This window comes from Carassius carassius, chromosome 37, assembly GCF_963082965.1.
Source record: "Carassius carassius chromosome 37, fCarCar2.1, whole genome shotgun sequence".
Taxonomy (NCBI): Eukaryota; Metazoa; Chordata; class Actinopteri; order Cypriniformes; family Cyprinidae; genus Carassius; species Carassius carassius.
The window spans coordinates 3,676,554-3,700,176 of record NC_081791.1 but is presented as its reverse complement, the minus strand read 5'-3'; the positions used below and the strand labels follow the sequence as shown (position 1 = coordinate 3,700,176).

The 23,623-nt window shown below is 37.5% G+C and overlaps 1 protein-coding gene across 1 annotated transcript; it reads right to left on the bottom strand.

Annotated features, from left to right (window-relative positions):
• Positions 1 to 8,061: 8,061 nt before the first annotated feature.
• LOC132117854 (EMILIN-3-like) lies at positions 8,062 to 20,344 on the bottom strand. Its single transcript, XM_059527170.1, has 5 exons — positions 19,741 to 20,344; positions 13,444 to 13,566; positions 12,729 to 12,989; positions 11,455 to 11,989; positions 8,062 to 9,818 (listed from the first exon to the last, which is right to left on the bottom strand). Exons 1-5 carry the CDS (start codon positions 19,899 to 19,901, stop codon positions 8,541 to 8,543), a joined length of 2,358 nt encoding a protein of 785 aa, XP_059383153.1. The 5' UTR covers positions 19,902 to 20,344; the 3' UTR covers positions 8,062 to 8,540.
• Positions 20,345 to 23,623: the final 3,279 nt, after the last annotated feature.

Below are 23,623 nucleotides of genomic sequence, written 5' to 3'. Positions count from 1 at the left end.
TTTTATTTTTTTGATGTCTTTTTTATTTTCTTTTATTAATGTTTTAAAATGTTCGAGCTAATCTGACCACAGTTTTGTTTTGTTTGTTTTTTTCCTTTGTCACTGTCCGTCTGTCATGTGAAAGGGTCTGCTGGTTTATCCTCATCAGATCCGACATGTCTTCTTCGCCTGGGGGGGGGGGGGGGGGGGGGGGGGTCACATGTTTACAGCATGAATGAGAAAAGCTATTGAACAAGTTGATGACAATTATGCTAAACGACTTCAGAATAGCCATTGCAGGAGTTGAGGGATATGCCCTTTTCTCTGCCAGAAACATGCACAGCTGGTTCTGTGCGTTAGGATAGAAACTAATAAATGCAGATTAAAATATTTATTAAATATAGAATAAATAAGCATGCACTGATACTTACGGTAGATGCTACTAACATCACGGGTTTAAGTGTGAGTATTCACTCATGAAACGTGGAAACGAACACCCTCGATCATTTTAGCTGTACAATACAAACACGCTCATCTACCACAATGCATACCGTTCAGCACAGAGCTTTCTCGACAGTAGCTTTTAGTTTATGATTTGCTACTTGCTATTTCTAATCAGGGGCATGTGGCATTGAGAGGTGGACATTCAATTGAGTTCAAATTTACCCAGAGGAAATTTTGGCCTCATCTTTGAAGAGATATTCTCATTTGTACGGACATTTTTAATCCTTCAATTTGCTAAAGTGAGTTTTCTCAACTCTTCGGAGTACACCAGCACATCAGATCTAATAGATGTGGCCTAAATCCACAAAACAAGGTCTTAAGAGCCGTACAAACCACCACAATGCCAGCGAAATGGGGATATGTGTCATTGGAGCTAGATTAGGAGCAGCTGACTTGTTAGTTTTGAGATTTGTCAAGCTGTACTAATGTGGGTCTGCTGGTCATTTAAAAAACACTGGATTGTCTGGCGAACAAACATTCTGTTGTTTGTGCTAACACAGGGAGATTTTTCCATTAGTTCCTGCTTACGTTGTGTAGATAAGTGTTTCCCATGCACTGCCCTTCACAGTCAAATCCACATGCTTTGCATTTTGAGCAATATCCTGTTGCCTCTCTGCATGTGTAGCCACCTCACCTCTGATGACATTATAAAAGGCTATTGAGTTTTACTAGAGCAAATATTTGACTCTGTTTAATTCTGAGTGTTATTGCCAGGTAATCTCTTGAACTGAATTCGGATGAACTGACTGAGCAACTCTATTAGAGACACTTTGGGCCTCATTCGTGAAACCACTTGCATTCAACACTTACGTAGAACACATGCAAATAATATAGAGATAGTTTCCATTCGTGAAAGCAGGCTGAATTTCTGTGTCGTCATTCATGAAAACATTATTGCGCAATTAGTTGCATTGAAATGAATGCAACTTATTTTATGAACAGAAATTGGTCCTGCGTGTGTTTTATAATATCGATGTCCATGTCAGTCATTTATAAACCATAAATGAGGCCCTTTGCTTTCATTCCACTGTAATAGCACATTATCATCACATGTGTTTTGTCGTTTAGAGACCTTAGAGGCTTGGTAATGCGTATTCGTGTTCGTGTGCATTCATCAAATCACAGAGGCCGGACCTCGTATTTGTTCATTCCTTTTTTATTAATATTAGTTTTAGTTCATTTTTACATATTCCTATCTTGTTTTACTGAAATTGTGATTATTTTGAGGGAAACAGATCAAGAGAGATAACTGTGATGTAAAAACAAGCACTGAAATATGTTTTTATCGTGTACAATGTGAGGCTGATCGTGGGAAGAGAGTCTGTTGCTGTTAAACTGAACGGACGACTGTTTCGGATGATGACACGAGAGAATGAGACGGTTCTTGAGCGCCCAGTGAACGTATCCTGCCCTGATAACCAATGGTGCTGACCTCACAGACATTAGTACTGTGCTGCCGTGGTACTTCTGTCTTGTAACAGATAATTAGATGGGATTGAATCTAATTACACTCTTGCCTCATTGACCATCTCGGCAGCGTAATCTATCCCTGTAGCAGGTAAATTGTGTTTAGCTGGACGTGCGCTCAAGCAGATCTGTCTAATGTTTGATTCTCTCTGTGTCTGACGCTCGTGGAGTTTTGCGCCAATGTTTGGGGTCCTTTATCTCGTTTAACTACTAGCGATTAATATTCTCACACAATCTGTCCAAGCCCAATGCAACATGACAAGATCCCAGCATGATGCCACAAACCAAGTGACCAATAAAACGAGCTCTTGCTTGTCAAGTTTGGTTTGGAAAAAGAATGTGTTGCTGTTTTACACATGAAAATACACTCTACATTGTGCGTCTGTAAAAATTGGGCACATTGTAGGAAATTAAGGATTTTTTATTTGATTTTATTATTATTTTTTATTATTGATTTTTTTAAAGAATCAAATAAGGATTTGAAAATTTCCAAAGAAGTTTCAGTTTATTCAACAGGATTTTTTTATTTTTATTTTTTTTGATTCCTTGCTTCTAATTTATGATTAATATCCATAATGATTTGTTCCTCACTTTATAAGATAAGTGTTATATGTTTTATTAATGGTATCAAACCTCTTGCTCCCGCTGGGTTATTTAACTTACAGATAAAAGAAAATGCAACACTGATCTCAAATCAGAGATAAGACACAGAACATCCTACGGGTCCTGCCCGATTCTTCTTTAAGGGCCCCGTCATTGGCACACTCCAGCCCACTGTATAACCCGCTCTGCTCCAGATGAAATGACAGGGAGGGCCACGAACCATCCCTTGAACAACTGGCTGCCTTAAAACCTGCTAATTTATTCAATATAATCATTTTTTTATTTTTTATAAGCAAATATATTTAATATGTTAATGTGTTTATTCACTTGTGCATATTGTGTAGTGAGTTTTTTTTTGGGGGGGGGGGGGGGGGGGGTCATATAAAGGAACTTCAAAGACTGACTTACTATTAAGAAAGAATTTGGAGCCCTTAAGTCAGACAATGATTTGGTGCCATTGACCTCTCTGTGAGTGCCATGAGCGGTACGAGCTGGGATTTCTAATCTATTCTCTGCAACATTTGTTTCCTTTTAATCATAACAGGCCTTAAATACTGTTTTTATGATCATTTGTGATGATAATTATGACATTATCATGTATCTTACTTTGTCTGCCAAACACATTCAATTTCCAAACCTTTGTATCTGGAAATGAAACATTCAACATAATTTGTATATTATGAAGACAACTGAAATGTTATGAGAAAATAAGATGTTGTCGTCCATTATAAGGGGATCAGGTCTCCTTGAAGTGAAGCCATCTGCCACTCGTACAATACGTCTCAGCCTTAGTGTTTCTGTATGAACATATCTTTTAGTAGAGACACTTTCTATGATGTGAGATCTTTTTTTTTCTATTATCATTGTTGAAATGGCAGATGTGCACCAATAAAAGTGACTTTAAGCAATATCTTTTGTTGTTTGGTGTGTTTGAATGCTCAATCAGCTGAAGTGGATAATATTCTAGTGCCAATAAACTGAATTGCAAAGGTTGATAATAAAAAAGTTGTAATAATGTTCTGAATGAAAAGTGTGCTACTCCCATAGGCTACTCCCAACATATATGTATATATATGTGTGTGTATTGGCATGATGTGGATAATGTGATTTAGGTAAGAATCAATTGCATTTTTTTTATAACATTAGGTTTATAAACTTTTGCTATCTAACGTAGTTGTATTCTTCAGTTATCTTCTGTAAATTCCCCCTGTCCAGTATATATCTGTTTGATGTTTGTAAGTGTACAGTGCAAATGTTTGACAGCGTCCTACTATACATGAAACATTTGCTACCAATGTAAACCAGTTTGCAACCAAAAAAAAAAAAAAACCAACGGGGACAGGTTTGAGTTTGGAAAGTATGAAGGCTTGGTTTTTGAAGCAATGAGAAAATCGTTACATGCTTTTCCCTTCTTCTGATGAACAGCAGGCTTGTGCCAGTGAAATGTGTTAAGAAAGTACTGTAAATAGTTTCACTTGAAATTATGCTGAACTTTTCACTCACAGTGTCATCATCCGGTCCCCATCTGCCATTTAATCAGATGCTGCACTGAAACAGAGAAAACCTTTGAGTCATTCCCTAAAAATAACGCTCCCCCTTTTAACAGCATTCAGTGCTCATCGGCTTCTTTTCAACAGACAGCTGCAGAGACTCAAAGAGCTGCAGAAATACAAAGATCATGACTGTCAAACAGTTTTCACTCAGCATGAATGAGTTTCTGAACGGACCTCTTCAGGTGTGCATGGATAAGGAAATAAAACAGCAGTCATATAGCTTCATGGGACATGGATGTATGTACATATATATTTATAATTTCTATTTTACTTTCTTTTATATATATAATATCAATTATATTAATTAAACATATAATAATAATAATAATGATAATTGTTGCAGTCACCTAATTCACCTGACCTGCAAGACATTCTGCTGCCATGATCAAAAACTGAAAACAGTTAAACCAAGGCATCAGCAAACTTTAGAAAGTTTATTATGTATTATACATAGTGATTTTGAGGACACGTTGCATCAGCAGAAAAATGTAATCTTATTTGCTTGAAACATTCATGTACAAAACGATTCAACCCCAAAAAGTTATATTTTGTAGAGATATAACTTTTTTTTTTTATAAGTCGGACACCTGAATGAAAAATCAGCCAATCATAGAGACGTTGTCCTAAATTTGATCAAATGAAATTTAAAAACTCTTCAACTAATACAACAGATTTAAAATAGTAGTAATATTGTAAATATAAAATATAACCAATAGACTAACCAAAACTGAATGATATGAACATTTAAAATGTAATATTGTTTAACTTTTTTCTCGATTGTCATCTAAATTTTGTTCCTCTCATCGTTTTTCCACTCCAGATTCAGCTTTGCGTATCGCCTTCCTTTCTGCTATCTCTTTCCTTTTTTAAAAAGGACACTCATATGTCGAGTGAGGGTCTGAAACCATGTTCAGATTTCATTCATTTAAACTAAAAGGACAATCCAGTAGTCAAAATGAGGCAATGGTGATGCACAAAATACATGGGCAGTCCAACATCGAAATTAGGCTGAGAGAACAATCCCCTAGATTTCAGGTTAAGTTAGACCTCTGGTGGCATCGTTGAGAAATGGCAGATGATGTGACAGAACACTCTTCTTAAGGAGTGTCTCCTGATGCATCATAGACTCAAACGACTCACTCTCGTTTTATAAGTGCTGGTTTGACAGAGTGTTTTTGATGAAAATCGAATATTGGAGAGGTCTTCAAAATGTCAGTTCCCTGACCAAGAATTCCTCTTCACTGATATCCCAGCATGCAACAGAAATTGATTGGGGATGTTTGCCTGAGGTAAGGCACACCTTGAAGGAAATAAATTGGCTTCCCTGATCACAAACCATTTCCTCCAGGATGCCTAGTTCTCAGCAGTTTCTTTAGTAGTACGTAGTTTCAGGCGGGAGATAAAGTGAGAAGGAACTCCGCTCTAGGAACTAGCCAGCAGGGTCGTTCCTGCAGGACTAATTTCCCCCTCCAGCCGTTTTGCTAGTTGCATTTGCACCGGCAGCAGGAACTTTAAAGTTTTAACGTCTTTATTTGCAGCCTGGATGGAGGACGCTGTGATAAGAGCTGTTTATGTTGTGCGTTGTGAGTTGGAATGTAAAAGCACAGTTTATGCGACTGAAAGAGCATGAAAATCTAACTAGATTTCCTATGACAACTTGAAGTGTTATATATCATCGAGGCTGAGAAAAGAACACAACATTGCAGTCAACAAGTAAATGTCATTATATCACTGATTTCCATGTTCGTGGAAAAAATATTTTTACATGGGTTTTAAAAAATGGTGGGTAGCCAGTGTTTCACATGGGTTTGTCAAACAGTGTACACTTGCGTCACTGGTATTTCCTATAGTACTGTTTTAGACCCTACTCTGAAGTAGGAGCTAAATTAGTTCCCCCAACCAGAGTTCCCAGAACTAAATACATTCCTGCGGTGCGAACACACCAAAAAGCAGGTACTTCGCCAGTAGTTCTAGGAACCGGTGAGTGGAGCAGGTATGTATGTAATGTATGTATGTAAGTATTTGTATGTATGTAAGTATTTCCACCAGTACTATAATGGTACAATTTACTCAAGCCAATTACATTTTTATTTATTTATTTATTTTTGGTGAAATTAAAAATGTTTTTAGAATAAATGTACATAAATAAGTTAAGCAAAGCAAATGTGATGATTTCTGAGATCTTTATAACTGCAGGCATACATTATGCTACAATACAAATATCTTTATATTCCCTTATTCTGTCCTTTATTTTCTTATAAAGAATCCCAGTTGTACCTTATTACCTCCATTTCTGAAGTTAATTGGCAATCCTAATGACGACGTAATTATCTTTTGATTACCCTTGCCTTCCACTATGTAAGGACAGCTTTATTCCATTATGCCAAATGATAAATCTACATGGCCTATGAGGGAAGTAATGAACTCAAAGGGATTTGATGTAGTTTAAATTCCAGAATTGAAAACACAATCCAGTATATACAATATATCAAGAGAGTCTGAATTAATGGAGAATTGTGTCTTTACAAAAAAAGATAAAAATAGGTTATGATCACTGCTTGTACAATGGATAAATGCAGATTTAAAGATGGATTTGGTGAATCAAAACACTGAGATATGATGAGATCAATCATGCAAGAAGCTTTGGATGAGATCCGATCAGTGTTTATGAGTGTATGATTTCAATGAAACGGGAGCTTTTGAATTCACAAGAGTGCTCCTATATTTGTTCTTTATCCTCTTATCCCACATATAAACACTCTCCTGTTGAGAGATATCCATAAGCTCAAGCAGAAATGCACACAATTCTCAAACAAATATTTAGACATGTCGTGTTTGCTCTGCCTTGTAATAATAGTGGTATGTACAATGGTGTATGTATACATCCTGTGCCAAAACATTACACACAATGCCCCCATCAAATACAAAAAGCCTGCATGTCTATGTTTGTGTTAGCACGTAGACAAAGTAGTGATGAATATTAAGAAGATAAGCATATGTTACAGGGAAAGGGTCAAACTAATTCTGGTTTTTGGATTAACAATACATACAAATTGTACTATGATACTAAAATGATTTAATTAATTCTAAAATTTAAAAAAAACATTGTAATATGGATCTCATGCATATGAAAGATTGCCTTTAATAACAAAATGTTAATACGACAAACTATTTCTCTGGAATTCTCTGTAGTGACCACTTTTGACAATCAAACTGTCCTTGTCACCTTTTAGATCTGCCCTAGAACATATATTTAAAAATGTATTTGGTTGCATTGTTCCTTTCTTCATCTCCTAAATTCACTTCCTCCATTTAGTTCCTTTCTCCTCTGTTATCTTACTTTATCAAGTGGTTGCATCCAAAAGCTGAAATGTGTTGCCTGCACAAGAAGCAGCTAATTAAGAGTGTATTGAGACAAAAGTCATAGTTAATGGTTTGTTAATAGCGAGAATTGGACATTAAAAATAAAGTGTTAGATGTCATTTCAAATATGAAAGAGTTCTGTAGTAATTCAATATTTATAATTAAATTATTATGCTGCCTGCAAAGTCAGTGCCTGATAGGACAGCAGGAAAACAGCTCAGATGCCAAATCCTCGCCTGTTTCTTGTTTTGTTCCTCATTTACCTGTGTATGCTAGACTGTATTTGTAGCTTGAGTTTGTAGGTTATTGTTGATGTTGTCTTGTCTTAGTTTAGAAAGCTTTGCTCTCTTTTGCTTCTCCTGTGCCTTTGTGGATATTTTCATTTTATTAGATTAAACTCTAAAAGGATCCCTTTCTCTGCTCGTCTTCATCCCTGCTGCACCGTGATAGTGCTAGTGTCATGTTTCAGAAGCACAGTGGTTTTCAAACCTGTCCTGGAGTAGGTTCTTGAAAACACAAGATATGGTACATTAATGGTATTTCCTCAAATGATGCAAAATCCTAACAGAATATAAAGGAAATACTTGACAACTTTCACACAGCCCACTTTTATTAATGAAAATTATAATCTTCTTAGAAAACATTTTAATAATGCGAAATATATATATTTTTTAAAGAAAGTATTTCACACACATGGAGCATTTTTATAAAAATGTGTAGCTTCGTTCCTGTAACAATACAGTAATTAAAACAGTAATACAATTTGGAGATGATTTGGATGCTGAGATGAGAAGGTAGTGAACAGTATTTGCCATTAGAAACCCGTAGCAGCTTAGTAGTGTCATAACATTTGCTTTCCTGTTTTTTGCATATTTGTTACTTCATTTAACAAATCGTCAAAAAGGTTTAATAATGCAGTCACACTTTCTTCTTATAAGTTAACAAAACTCAGTTAAAATCGATATAAATGCTTAAAACAAAGAAATCGTAGACAAAATGCCCTGTTGAGGGAACAAAAATATTGCAAATTTGTACATCCTCAGGCCTTGTGGCTTCTCTGTATAGTAAGGTCTAGTGACGAGTTTCGGGGTCCGTTTTGCTCATGCAGTCTTTAAGATCGTCCTTCAGTTGGACCAGCTGCTCAGAATGGTTCGCTAGCGTCCCATTGACTTGCGCCAGGAAGCTGTCCGAATGTCTCTCCAGCTCACCGCGGATTCTCTCAAGGTCATCAGCTAGCTCCCCCAGACTGCTGCACTGTCCTTCGACCTGGGTGATTCGACTTTCCACCCCCATCACTTCTTGCTGCATTCCCTGTGTTGTACTGCGACATCCCTGCAGCTCCCCGGTTAGCCTCCGTCGCAAGCTCTGTAGCTCCCCCTTCAACTGGATCAGCCTCCGCTCCCCAGATCCAAGCATAGATGCCTGTCGCTCCACCAGATCCGAGATGCCCTGCACCTGCGTGACCAGCCGGCTTTCCCGATCCTGCCAGGTGGAATTCACCTGGCCGACTTCTCGAACGAACAGGCTGACCGAATCACGCAGCCCTTTCAAGGTACGGTTGACAGAGTTGACGTTGATCTTGAGGAGTGTGATTTCCCCCTGGATGGAGCCCTCTGTGTTCTCCTGGGATAGCTGTGATAGGATACCCTGCAAGGTGCTGTTGAGATGGTCCAGTTTGTTTGAGTGCTCATCCAGGCGGTCCAGCATCTTCTTTTCTGTTTCCTTACAGTTCTCCACCTCAGTCTGGATGAGGGCCATCTCTGGACCAGAGGCGGGGGAGCAGGCGGAGGTGCAGAGGAGCTCAAGGACGGACATCTGCTTCTGCATCCCATCTAAGTCAGCCTCCACCCTCCTCCGGATGCTGTCTATCTCTGTCTCCAGCGCCGGCACCACTTGCCCCTCTAGCAGCGCTGGTGCTGTGGCATTGCTCAACTCCTCAACTGCTACAAACAAACGTCGCTCCAGTGTCTTTAGCTTATCATCTAACAAAGAATTAAACCCATCAAGGGATCCAAACTCATCTCGGTGTCCGTGTTCAGAGGCGTTAATTTTACCTTCCATGTCCGCCAGCCGGGTCTCCAGCAGGGTCTCGACATGGAGCGTCTGGTCAGTCAGGTCCACTTGTAGCTGCCTATGGGACTCGGTGAGGCCCGTGATCGAGTCCTCCAGCTGGAACATCCTCTGGGTCAGGCTGTTTATCTCACCACAGCAGCTCTCGGTCACCGTCAGACCCTGGATCTGTGCCTGCAGTTCACCCAGCTCTTTCCTCAAGCCTGTCTCATGGCCGTCCAGTGAAAGTTGGATCTGTTCTTGGCCTGTTAGGTGCTCTTTGTGACACTGCTGCTGAACCTAGGGACAGGACACAGTAAACCTTATTTTAACAACTGGAAGGATTAGGTGAAGCAATTTTGGTTCATTCATGATCACGTTCCGGGGAGGGGGTCCCTTGGTCTGTTTGTTGCAGGGACCCCTTAAAGCACGGGGCCTGGTGCAACTGCACATGCTTTTTTGGGGGGTGTTAAATAATGGTGCAAATAACTGTAATTGGACAAGAGCAAATTTTAGTAAATCACGCTGCATGATTCATTTTAATAATCTCCTCCCATGAATTTACCAGTCGAAAGGGAAACTCCTAAAAATGCATATTTAATAAGGTGAATCGCAAAAATAACTATGTCCACGCCTTTTCAGCACTAATTTCCCACTGTGTGTCTTTAGTAAATAGTGACAGAATTTATTTAAAGGCAACTGAGGGTTTGCGCTGGGCTGCAGGCACAAGATAATCTGTCCCTTAGATTAATAAATCCTAATTTATATGTATTATATAACTCATGCTTCCCAGGGCTCTAAAGTGTACGAATTTCAAAAACACTACACGAGTCATACAAAGAAAGAGCTTTGCAATATGGGCAATATGACGCAATAATGAATGCATGTGTGAATGTTGATATGTTAATCTAATCCAGAGTTCAGTTATTAACATTAATTAACAATTAATATTTGCAAGCTTAATTACAAATAACAAATGTGTGGTAGCTGGAAGCTGACTTTCAAAGCTGAATTTTTAGCATCAATACTCCAGTCACACGATCCTTCAGAAATCCTTCTGATATTCAGATTTTCTACTAAAATAAATGAATAAAATACATTTATTGTTCTCATAAATAGTACAAATATTGAACAATATTACTGTTTTGGCAAACTGGTATTGACTGGTATTGGGTCATGTTGAAATATATAAATGAACATCACATTACTAGCATTTCCAAAGTGATTGCCATTCACATCCATTATAAGATTGACAGACTGCAACAGTTTGTTTTAAAAATCTCAGTTTGTGTTCTTCTGAAGAAACAAAGTCTCCTACATCTAGGATGCCTGTAAATTGTGGATGAACTTTCCCTTTAAGTATAATTTGTTTTCGAAATTGAGAATAAAGAAGCTTTCCATTGATGTATGGTTTAGTAGGATCTGACAATATTTGGTCGATACACAACTATGAAAATCTGGAATCTGAGGGTGCCAAAAATTCAAAATACTGAGAAAATCATCTTTGAATTTGTTCAAATGAAGTTCTAAGCAATGCATATTACTAATCAAAAGTTAAGTTTTGATGTATTTACAGTAGGAAATTTACAAAATATCTTTATGGAACATGATCTTTACCTAATATCCTAATGATGTTTGGCATAAAAGAAAAATCAATAATTTTGACCTATACAATGTTTTTTTGGCTATTGCTAAAAATATACCCCTGAGACTTAAGCCTGGTTTTGTGGTTAAGGGTCATTATATATATTATGTGCCCTTGTAATCTTAAATCAAGAAGCTCTTCTTTTATCAAAAAGCTTAGATAAATTTCAAATCAGGAAAGAAAAGTCAGTAGCAATTTCTGGTTCATGCTGACTTGAATTAGAACAAATAAAATTACATTACTCACAACACTCCAACTGGTTCTTGGCATAAAGTTCAGTGATCATCTTACCTGACCGATTCTCTCATCACAGTGGCTCTCCAGACCCGTCAGTCTCCTCTCAAAGCCATCGAGGACCTCTGCCCTCACTCCGGCCAATCTGGAGTCCAGAAGATCCTCTAGATGTCTCTGATCTCCAGGGATGGGCGTCCCTGTGGCCGTGTCTATCAGCTTCTTCAGCTGCCCATCGTGTCCTATCACCATCCCACGGATCTCGTCCAGCATGTCGCTCTTGGTCCTCAGCTCATCTTTGACCTCCATCACCCTTCCCACCAGCTCTCCAAACCCAGGCAGGTTCTCCTCCCCGTCAAAGCCGTTCGGCGTACCCTCTGGGATCAGCCCGAAGCCAACAGAGGTATCCAGCAGCCGCGGGACGCCACCGAGCAAAGTGGTCAGAATCTTCTTAGTGTCCTCACGAAGAGAGACTCGCAGACGTTCCTCCATGCCAGTCACCAAGACTTTCAGGGTGTCCAGATCTTGAGAGAGTTTGCGAAGGTTTTCTTCAATGCGGTCTAAACGTTCACCAGAGACTCCCGCCTTTGGACCTTGGTAGAGGTGAGTAAAACATAAAACTACTTTTAGGCGTAGTTCAGGGCTTCTCAAACAGGGTTTGTAAGGGAACTGCATGTAAAACTAAAATAAATAAATAAATTGGGCTGCACAATAATAACACAAATATGGCAAACTCCATCTCTGCATGTGCTGAGTTTAGCATACCTTCACATAGTTTCCAACATTTTTGTGTGACAAAAGTTTAAAGGAATTCAGAAGTATCATAAATAAATAAATGAACAAAAAGAGGATTTAAACATTTTAAAGCTTGAGAGTTTGAATTTTGAAAGTGATGAATTTAAAGACAAAAATTATTATTTTAACTGAAATAATAATAAAATATTATAATTATTATAAAATATTCATGTTTATTTTACAGTAAAGTTGTGATATGAGGGCCGTTTTTCTTTCATTACAAAAGTGTTTTTTTTTTTTTTTACAAACCTATTAATCAACAACTGAGAATCATAAATATGTAAATGTGTCACATTATTATTGATAATAATTTTAAATCATAGGCTGGTTCAAGAAAATATTTTGCATTTAAGAGGTATGGCTCAAAAAAATGTAGATAAAAAAAATGATAATAGTGCCATATTAAACATCATTACTTTGTAATAAACTATTTATTATACTTTACCCTACTGTTAAGATTAATGGCGGTGTTCACAGTCAAATTGCTAATGCTGGAGCTGTGTAATCTACACTCACCATAACTTGTTTTTGAAGTTTCTGGTGGCAGGAATCCACTAGGGATGGGTTTGTTGTCAGGGTGACCTCCAGGAAAGGGGAATGGGATATTGGGATGACCCCTGGGGTAACCCTTCACCCCGGGCCGAGGGAAAGAGCCTTTGAAGGGTGGCATCATGGCATCAGAGTCAGAGGTTGGCCCATTGCTGCAGCTCTCTCCAGAGAAACCCGGGCAACAGCGCCACTCCAGTTCAGTGATGGTTTTGTAACCGACTTTGTACTGTGGTTTAAAGAGTGTCCGGTACCTGTCAGAATTAAACCAGTGAGGAGATGGGCTTCAGGAGCTTTATTCCCTGACATTCAGACATGACATACGTTTTAAAAACACATACCTCCACATTAGAGATGGAAACGCTGTTCGAGTATCTCACACATGTTAACATACAGATGCCACATCCTATCACTAGCTTCAGCTCTCTGAGTGTGGCACTTGACAATGAATAGTTTTCTGATATGCCACTAGAGGGCAACTCAAGGACACAATAAAAAGACTGCAACTCTGCAAATGGTATCAATCAGTGTATGAATGGGAAAATAGCTTCAAACACATAGCATTTTCTGTTTTTCTTTTTTTGAAATATCTGACACCAACTTTTTCCTACTATTTTGGAAAATAAAAACCCATTTAGATCTAAATGTTGTTGTAACTCTAAAATCACTTCATGTTACTCCATTCAAGATCCATAGTGCTTTACTTACATGAGCACAGGACATTTCTGTCCCCATATGCACTTGGTAGTGTACTCTGGTTTGACATATGTGGCCACTCCATCCTGCATTACACAGGTGATGTTCTTCTGGACAACGTAGGCACAGAAGTTCCTGTTATGAGAAAAGAGACACACAAAAATCAAAGTCTGAAAAAAAATATATAATAATAATTTGAGATGTTTTTAACAGGGTTACTAGTTTCATGAAGGATTCATGAAATTTGTACTTATAAAGGTAAAAGTACAATCACTTTTTCACCAGGCAAAAGTAACATTAACTATATACATAACACAAAAGAATAGCCACGTTTGACTATACATACACACTGTACAGCCCACATATACATGTGTCTTAACCCACAGAATGTCCATGGTAAGAAGAGTATCTGACTGAAGAGCAGTCATGCGTTGCTGTACTGGAGTTGGCATGTTCTCAAAGTCCTGCTGTTCAGGAGTGGTTCTGCTTGAGAGATCTGGACTGTTACCCAGCTTCAATCTGTTCAGAGTTCAGGTGGAGTGAACCCTGACATTAATGAATCTAATTACAAGTGTGCCCAGTGAACTAACATATCTTGAAGTCTAGTGTGTCTTCACATTGCTCTCTTAAAAATATGTACACTGCTGTCCAAAGGTTTGGGATCAGTAAGACTTTTAATGCTTTTTTTATAGCAGACTCATAAGTCTCAGATGCTCATTAAAACTGCATTCAATAGATCTAAAACACAGAAGAAGAAGAAAGAAAACTGTACTATTGTGAATAATATTACAATTTAAAATGAGGATTTTACTTTAAAAATAAAAAAAGTTGAATATAATTTATTCCTGTGGTGGAAAAGCTGTATTTTCAGCAGCTTAACTTTTCAGTCTTCAGTGTCACATGTCCTTCAGAAAATATTCTAATATGCTGATTTGTTATCATTGTTGGAAACAGTGTTGCTTTTTTTATTATTATGTTTTTATTTTAGTTTCGTTTTTATTCATTAAAGAATCCAGAAAAAGTCCTATAAAATATTAATCAGCTGTTTTTTAACATTGATAACAAATCAGCATATTAAAATGCTTTCTGAAGGATCATGTGGCATTGAAGACTGGAGTAATGATGCTGAAAATTCAGCTTTGATCAAGCCTTCATGAGCGTAAAGAACATTAAAAATGCTCTGTTCCCAAACTTTTTTTTTTTTTTTTTTTTTTTACATCTGGTCAGCTGATGGGTGCCAAAAAATTGCATTACACAGCTGAGCATTTCATTTTACATCATTTACATAACAGCCACAGTAAGAGGCTAAAGATTTTAACTACTGTAACTGTAATACTGTAATATTTACTCAGTTTTATGCATTTTGACTAAGCTTACCAGACATTTATAGAAATACATATATATATACATTAAATATTTCCTTGCAAACACTGAGAATGTAGGGAATGCAAATAACTATGTGCAGAAGATCTATAATCTTTGCCTGCGAGTAACGAAAAGCAGACTTGGGAATTCAGCATTTGTTTGTCAGGTGGGCACACACCTTTGGAAGAAAAAGGACAAGCTCTGTAAGCAAACTGAGTCCATGTGTCCAATGTATACATAACCCAGTTCAACCATATCTGCACGAGTTGATTCAATCAAGATAAACCTGACACATAAAGTGTGTGTTCGTCTTAGACGTGTTGACGTTGCAAGTATTGCTTAAATTTCTGTCAATGACTGCAAAAACAAATGTTCAACAACAAAAGCCCTTTACAAGAATTTAATGCATTTATTCACATGAAACAAATAATTTATAATGCTGCTCAAATTACAGTAATTGTGACTTGTGAAAGGACAAATTAACACAATGTCAGGCATGTAAAGTGATCTAAGAGTCTCCTGTGATGTGTTAAACAGTGCCTGTGATCTGTGTATTGCATATGAAAGACGAATATTAGCTGTGCAGGCTGATCTCCCAAACCACAAAGACCACACAGCATGAGGAAAACGTATGTTCATCTGTCAGAGGAATGGTGTAAAGATGCATTTGAGGCTGTTGGAGACATCTTTCAGCTGCTGTGCCTTCTGTGTGCGCCACATTCATCTCAAGAGATAAAATGGAGTGACGAATGTATAATAATGTGAGAGGGCTCAGTACATACACCTGATGTATACCACTTGAAGACTGAGGCGTGAAACTAGTAAAAAAAACAGCCACATTACTACCAAGCCACACAAATTGTTTTAGACTTTTATGTAGCTCAGGATTTGGCATTGGATTTTCATAATCTAAAAATATAAATGGCCAGCATTGTTTGTAATGACCCCCAGTCACCCTTGTGTAATGCACAGGCATGTCAAAAGCTTTTAATGACACTTAAAGCTTACAGTTGTGAGATGGAGTTGTGCCAGAATTCCCCCTTGTTCTCCATATAAATATCTCCCTTCATTTTTCTTTGTTCTCTTTATCTCATCCACTCTCTCGCTCACACTAAGGGAAGCAATCTTTCATCGGTCACGGAGTTCAGTCATTGGTTGTGTCTTAAAGAGTTGCTCTGGAAGGGATGGGGCTACTGACAGTATAAATATGGAAATACGATGCATAGAGGCCTTTTAGGATCCATTAACTGAAGAAAGAGGAGCTGCTACACGCTATCAAACAATGGGATACATTTAGTACTCAGATACTGTTTCTGTACTCCAGAATAGCCAGAGTTCAGAGAAGTAATATAAATGGACCTTCACTCCTGCTAATTTGACCAGCTCTCATGCACAGCTTTCAAAGTGGCATGCAGAAATAGATGTCAAATGGATCAGTTATTATCCACCTAATCACTATGGAATGCATCTGTGGCAAGGCGTCAGTAACCGTGGATAAATAAACAGGAAATATGTTTAAAGTACACTTTAAGCCAAAAATTCCAAAGTAGAATACCAATGTAAATGGCACTTATAAGGATCCTGCATAGCTCTTTATAACTGCACATTTGTTTAAATTGTCATTTTGATATAGGGCTGCTTTTCGGAATGGATTGTGATATCATGGTCTGAGATAACACCATTCTGGTGCCAATAAGGATCTATCAAGTAATAACTACTTACTACATTGGACCTAATTCTAATCATTAAAATCTATTAAAGTTTTCTAGTATTTTTTTTTTGACAGAGCTCAATGTGCTGGCATTGGCTCATAATAGGATCAGATTATTTAAATGAACGCACTGTTTCCTCATCACCAGCAAAGCACTTATGTGAATGGGATGTTGGTAAGTTAATCATGCCAGTCTCATGCAAAGAAGATGTGTCATTTTTAAAAGTTTTACATAAACTTCAAAAGCATTGCAATAGTTGTATATTGTAAACATTTACTTCTGGTTATGTCTGCTTGCATGTTAAGCTTCTATTAAAAATTATATAACTATAAACATTTATAATTCTTTTAAGCAGTTTGTATGTGTTATGTGTACACTATACAGAATGAATCATAATTATTGTTTGTGTCAACAGATGTGTCACAGATGCTGTCCATAAAGCAGAATCACATACTTTCATGAACATCACAGTCTGTTCACTCACCACCTAATGTAACTGAGCACAAAACTGACAAGAGTTTTCTCAAACCAAAAATATCCAATCCAATTTCAGTTACTACTAACAGGTGTTACAGATGATTTTTAGACACAGGGTTGCTGCCTGTATAGAGCTTTTCAAAACAGTCCCATGAGGCTTTATTTCAGTTTGAATGTCTTATAAACTCACTTTGTTTTGAATTGGAATCATGGTCCCTGTCTTTTTGGGCAGTGCATTTAATACAGATTTACTGTACTTAATGTGTGTTCCTGTGGGGGTATCAAACCTCAGTACTCAAGGGGGCGATATAGTTACCAAAAAATGTCTGCGCTGTTAAACCAGATGTTTATTGGCTAAAATAGCTAGCCAGCTATAAACATGTCAAAAGGACTTTTTTAAAGAATATACTGAGAAATGCAAGTGTCTAATTTATACATTTATGGTGCAAAAATACAGTTTAGGAACATATTTTAGGTCTAAATGAATAATTAACATAATGATTGAGCAATTGTATGTTAGTACAAGAGTTAAAGTAAATAAGAGTTTAAATTTAGTTGGTCAAATAGCTTCTTTCTCACATACTACTTCTGTCAGCTTATAGGGTTAGCCAGTGATGTAAAACAGTGATGTAAAATGATTACATGTTGCTGTGCCAAATTAAAAATCTCAAATTAGCCTTAATTGTATATCAACGTGATGCAGCTGCCGTTTGCTGAAACTGATCCTTCAGTTGCACTGAATTATATAAAGAGAAAATGTGAAGCATATGAGAAACATTTAGAACTAAAATAACACAAAGATCGTGCTGGCAAAGATGTTTGTTCGCTAGACATAATGACTTTGTTCAAATCTTGGATGCTTTATTCTCAGATGTTCTTACTTAAATGATGAGCTGTTGTGAGTTGCTAATCAGGTTTGGTCATACAGACAAACAACTTTACGTGACATTTTCATAGACATGTTTGTTTGTGGGATGCTCATTTATGTTTTCCATGTCTAATATACAGTAATTAAGGATACACATAGTTTATGATAAAAAATACACCATGTTGAAAAGTGTATATAAACACATACTCTAACTCTCCTACAGGAATTCATGTATACTACATGCATATTCTGCATGTATATCCACAATTCACAAATAAGTGAATAATAACATTCACTATCTTGCCAAAGAAAAAATCAATTTCAATACACTCTCAGAAAAACAGTACTAAAGTGGTGCCCTTTCAGAAGGTATTAATGTGAACACATTGGGTACTAATATTGTATTTTTTTTTATAACTAATATGTGCCTAAATGTCCCCACAGTAAACTTGACATTGTGGGACACTGTTTAGGTCCCCATCAGGAAAATAGCTCATAATTCATACAGATAATATTTTTGAGAATATGCTGTAAAAATGCAGGGTGTTTTGTGTAAGGGGTAGGTTTAGGGTTAGTGTAAGTGGATAAAAAATACAGTTTGTACAGTAGAATACCCATTACACCTATGCAATGTCCCCTTAATTATACGAAGACATTGTCCAATATTGGATGCATGAAATATCTTCACTGAGCTCATCGTAATGCATTCTGGTATTGCTTTGTCCTTGAAGGACCGATGCTGCCTTAGATTGTTGTCAAAAGAAGTTATCTTAGAAGGCAGTATAATCTTGTGTTTACAGTTTGGAGCAGCCTTCGCATCGGGAGCATGCCAAAGATGCCTTAAAATGCTAGAATGCTAGAAACAGAGAAGTAAAAGATGCAGGCTGCTGTGTTTTACCCGACCCACCAACACGAAGATGTCCAGAACCGGTGTGTGGCAGCAGAAGCTGCTCAGAACATGGGTCACTGAGGACAGATGAGGAAGATACAACATCACTGCCAACAACTGCTAACTGCATTTGATAGCACTGGCATTTCAGGATTCCTGGATGCCAGCAGGTCTTTGATGTGGATTTTCACAACATGCCAACTACTTAGCTTTGAGCCGGATTCAAATTGCTTCAGGATGACTTTTGGAACCAAACTTCTGTGTTGATTTCAGGTGTTATTTCACTTTGTCATTTATACTGACTTCAGTCAAACCCAATAATTACAGTTGTAAGTGTAAAATTACAAATAACTGTAATGGTGTCAAAACAGATTCACAATGGCAATTGAACAGATTCAAAGTTAAGAGCCACTGAGATGAGACAGACTCCTAATTGTAATGTGTAAAATCAAAAATTTACAAATTACATATATTTTTGGCCATATTTTGCCGTTTTTTAGTGTTAATAGTGTTAACAGTGTTATAGTGTTAATAGTGAATACATGATCCCTAATCTAATGTGTTACCAAATCTTCTTTGCTCTTCACCATAAGAATAATGTCACTCACAGTACATCTTTGACGGCAGCAATTTTTTTTTTTTTTTTTGTAAACTCCATTCAGTGTTACTACCTAGTAGTTGTGACCACATTTTTGTAAAAAAATTATATGAACGTAAAAGAAAATGTTGATCTGTTCATCTTGAAGTGTTTACATGTTTAGTTTTATTAATTAAAATCACTTTTTTTGTTCATTAATTAATAATCCTGTAGTCTCTGAACTCCAAAAAACTGTGTGTGATTATAAATAAATCAGAAAATGTTGTTTAAAACCATTGCAGATGAAGCATGTGAAACTGCAGGACAATGCTGTAAATTATTGATCTTTCATTCCATGTGCATTGCACACATAAATGCTTGATAAAGTACACGTATAAATACAGTTTTACTGGTGACTTACTTAAGATGGCCCGTTGGTTTTCCAGGGTTGTACTGTGGGACGCTCCCAGACTTGTGTAGATTGTATCTGTATGGACTTCCATAGAGAGTTCCTTTGGCATCCGCTGAAGTCAGTAGCAACATGACTAAGAGAAGACCCCCGCACGTGAATATCCCCCTCATCTTTAACTAGCAGAGCAAAGGTTGACAAAAGCACTTGCAGAAAGAGGCATTAAAGTGAAAGAGCAAAGAGAAAGTGTATAGAAAGCAAAAGCTGTGGAGAGAGGGGGGAAGCAAAGTCAGCTGGGCTTTAGAGTCCGGAGGTTGTGAAGTGTTGCTTGTTTTCCTTGCTGAGTCCCACAAGGTTTCTCTGGAGCACTGACTTCAGTTGTTGGCGGGCAAGCAGTGCTGCAATCAAAACATCTGCTGTTCTGGCACCATCCTGCCCACTTTACCACTCACACGAGAGAGAGAGACGGACAGAGGAGAAAGTGAAGAGGACAGGGCAGCGGTAGCAGAATATTGAAGCTCAGATGTCTCTGTCAACAGTCCAGCGCGAGTCAACCCTGCAGCTGCAGCTCTGAGGGGGACGCATGCATTTGCATATCCCTCCCCAATCCCCGGCCTGAAATGAGACCCAGCAGGCGACAGCAGGGGTGAACCCGTTCACTTTTTGTTTCTCCCAAAACAGAAACCCCTGGAACCCCTCAAAGACGCAAGTGCATTTAGAAAGATTTACCAACGCAATCGTTTCCCTGCTCGTCTGCCACTCATGTGTAAAAGCATGATGGGATTGTGAATATTTTCTTTGGGTTCCTCTGTGCCAAAATCTCCACCCCCCTTCATTGACCTCAGCCCATAACCTTCTCACTTGGCCGCAGCTTTAAATCTCCAAACATTTCTTTTGCTCCTTGATTTTCCTTCATTTTTTGCAGACATGTGAACAGGTTCCATCTCAGCATAACTTCTGCACTCGTAAAAAAAAAAAAAAAAATGTTTGTTGTTGCATTAAACAGAATTTTCAAAACATTTTCCATTGATTTTTATGCCTCATCTTTATTTATTAGTCTGATATGTACACATGGTTAGCACGTTTGTTAAAGGACTAATTCTCACTAACTAGTTGCTTATTACATAAGATGAATATTACTGGCATATTGGCTGTTTATTGTAAAGAACATTAATGCCTTATGATCATATTTTAAATCACTTACTTCACCCCAATACCTAAACTAAACAACTACCATACGAACTTGTGTTGGGCGATATGGTCATTTTTCAGATCATCATATCGTCAGCCCGTGAGATCGACAGTACACGATATTATCGTGCATGTGTGGAGCAAGAGAGAGACTCTTTGTTCTTATAGCATAACTATTTGGTGTTTTAAACTGCGCAGGTGCACGAAAGAGAGCCTATGGAATCACCAATAATCGAAAAAATATACTTTTAAACATACTGATAAACTAACGTGAATTATAAAAATACTGTATTTAAAACAGATAGTTCATATAGTTAGACGCAGCTGTCATATAGTGCGTCCTGTGACAGATTTGCTGCATCTGCGCACAGAAGTTATCAGTCTAAATGATCTGCAAAATCAGTCAACTGTGAAAATCAAAAGTAGTTTTCATTTAAAGTTCAGCAGTTTAACACTAATATTGGGCATAAACGAACACGTTAAATATAAAGTATTGAAAACAGGTAAGTTCATATATTTGGAGTAAAGTTGAATTGAACTGATGCATCAGGATCGCGCGCCTCATGACGAGCCCGACGGACCGCCACAGAAACAAGAATGAGATGCTTTCTAACATAACTGTGGCATCAAACTCAGTTAGTGAGGGCTCGTTTAAAATATTGCACATATATAGGCCGTTCAGATTACTTTTTAAAGTGCAATGAAATACCTTATATCTGCAGACGATGTACGTCTGTTTGTGGATGTGTGTGAAATGTGGTGCTGAAGTGAAATAGCTGGGCAGTTTGATAGCCGAATTATAATAGGCCACCTAATAATAATAATAATTATTATTATTATTTTAGTTTAATGCATGAGAAGGAGAATGAGCATAATATTGTCTTGACTGTCGACAGAGACATCTGCTATCATAGATATCTCTGACTATCATCGATACACAATACTATCGTCTAACGGCACAACCCTAATACAAACTATTAATAAGCAACAAATTAGGAGTTTATTAAGGCGAAATTGTAGTTAATAGTGAGAATTTGTCCCCAAACTAAAATGTAACTGTGTTTATTGTAAGTTCATTCTATTCTATGTTGTATTATAATTTTGATATATAGGATGTCATGCACTGTGAGTGAATTTATTACCAGTCATTGGGGTTGCAAAGGGGTGGAACATTTTAGGTTAATTTCTGGAAACTTTCCAAAAATCCCTGGAATGTATATAAAAAATTAAATAAAAAAAAAACCCTGTAAAGTTTCCAAAATTTCTGGAATGTTTACAAATGTTTTCAACCCTAGCAATCATACATTTCTTGCACGTTACAAATATCCATAATACAGGAAATAAAACTCTACTTGTCACTCCATTTCACAGGATCTTATGCGATCATATTGCTTTCATAAATATTTGATGTGTCGCACATTTTCCACACATTTAACGTTATGAATTGGCATTTGCAATTAATGTAAAACTTTAAAAAGTGCGCTATGCCATCAATGGTAAGCCTTTTTCTGGCCACCTTGTGTTATTTGATTTTATATGTTTTTGACAGAATTTTCTTTATTATGCCATCATTATACAGATAGGACAGTTGACAGGAAAGCATTGGGTAGAGAGAGGGGAGCGGGATTGGCATAAGACCTCAAGACTGGATTTGAACTCGGGTCACCGTGAGTTGTGATGCATTTGTCAGCTCATTAACCACGGGCTATTGGCGCCAACTTGAAGGAATTTTTTTGTCTCTTAACTTAAGATAATCATTTTGATTGTGTTAACAATTTCTTCGTAAACTTGCAGTGAAAGCCTCCAGTAACTCATGCACAGTAAAGCCTTCTACACATTGCTAAATTTTCGGCTGTCCCAGATGAAAGATTAATATCATGAAACAATTGTGGCCATTTCTGTGATTGTGGCTTCTATGTCGTATAGTGAGAGAGGCTCCAATATGGCTGTTTGACCAAAGATAGCCTGCGATCATTTTCTGACAGTGTCAGAAATTCAGCAGGATCATCGTACAGTGTGTTTGCTGCTATGACCCACATTTACTGACTTTCCAATAAAAATGCAACATGAAATGGCCAGTGATCATAGTGCTAAAACTTAAAGGGTTAGTTCACCCAAAAAATAAAATTAGCCCATGTTTTACTCACCCTCAAAACATCCTAGGTGTATATTTAACTTTCTTCTTTCAGAAGAATCCAATCGAAGTTATATAATAAAAATTATCCTTGCCATTCCAAGCATTAGAATGGGAGTAGGCAGGTGTTTTTTTCAACAGTCCAAAAGTAGTTAAATAAGTGCATCCATCCATATTAAACATGCCTCACACAGCTCCGGGGGGTGAAGAAAGGCCTCCTATAGTGAATCCATGCATTTTTGTATGAAAAAGCACTTTTCTCTAACTTCCACTAACTGTTGTAGGCGGATGACGTATTGGATGTAGGTGTAGCGCATGCTCAGGTTTGTGTTTATAAAAAAAATGTTTAGAAAAGTGTTTAACATTTAAATATGGATGTTTTTCTTACTTGTGTTACTTGCTTGTGTGATAAACAGCTGCAATGAATAACTAAATAAATGCATGACCAGTCAGTGCCCAGTCAAATACAGTTTTAGGTAACTGTGGGGCATGACAGACAATTCAAGACATTATGTTAAAGGATCCTGAGTATTTCCTCATCCAATAACAGCTCCTTGAAGTTTACTGAGC

What these genes read in the sequence shown, in the direction of transcription:
- LOC132117854 (XM_059527170.1), bottom strand. Translation starts at nt 19,901, where the DNA reads ATGAGGGGGATATTCACGTGCGGGGGTCTTCTCTTAGTCATGTTGCTA. An exon ending in CAGAAATGTCCTGTGCTCAT is followed by an intron (nt 12,990 to 13,443) that starts GTAAGTAAAGCA and finishes TAATTCTGACAG; the next exon opens with GTACCGGACACTCTTTAAAC. An exon ending in CCTAGTGGATTCCTGCCACC is followed by an intron (nt 11,990 to 12,728) that starts AGAAACTTCAAA and finishes TCACCTCTACCA; the next exon opens with AGGTCCAAAGGCGGGAGTCT.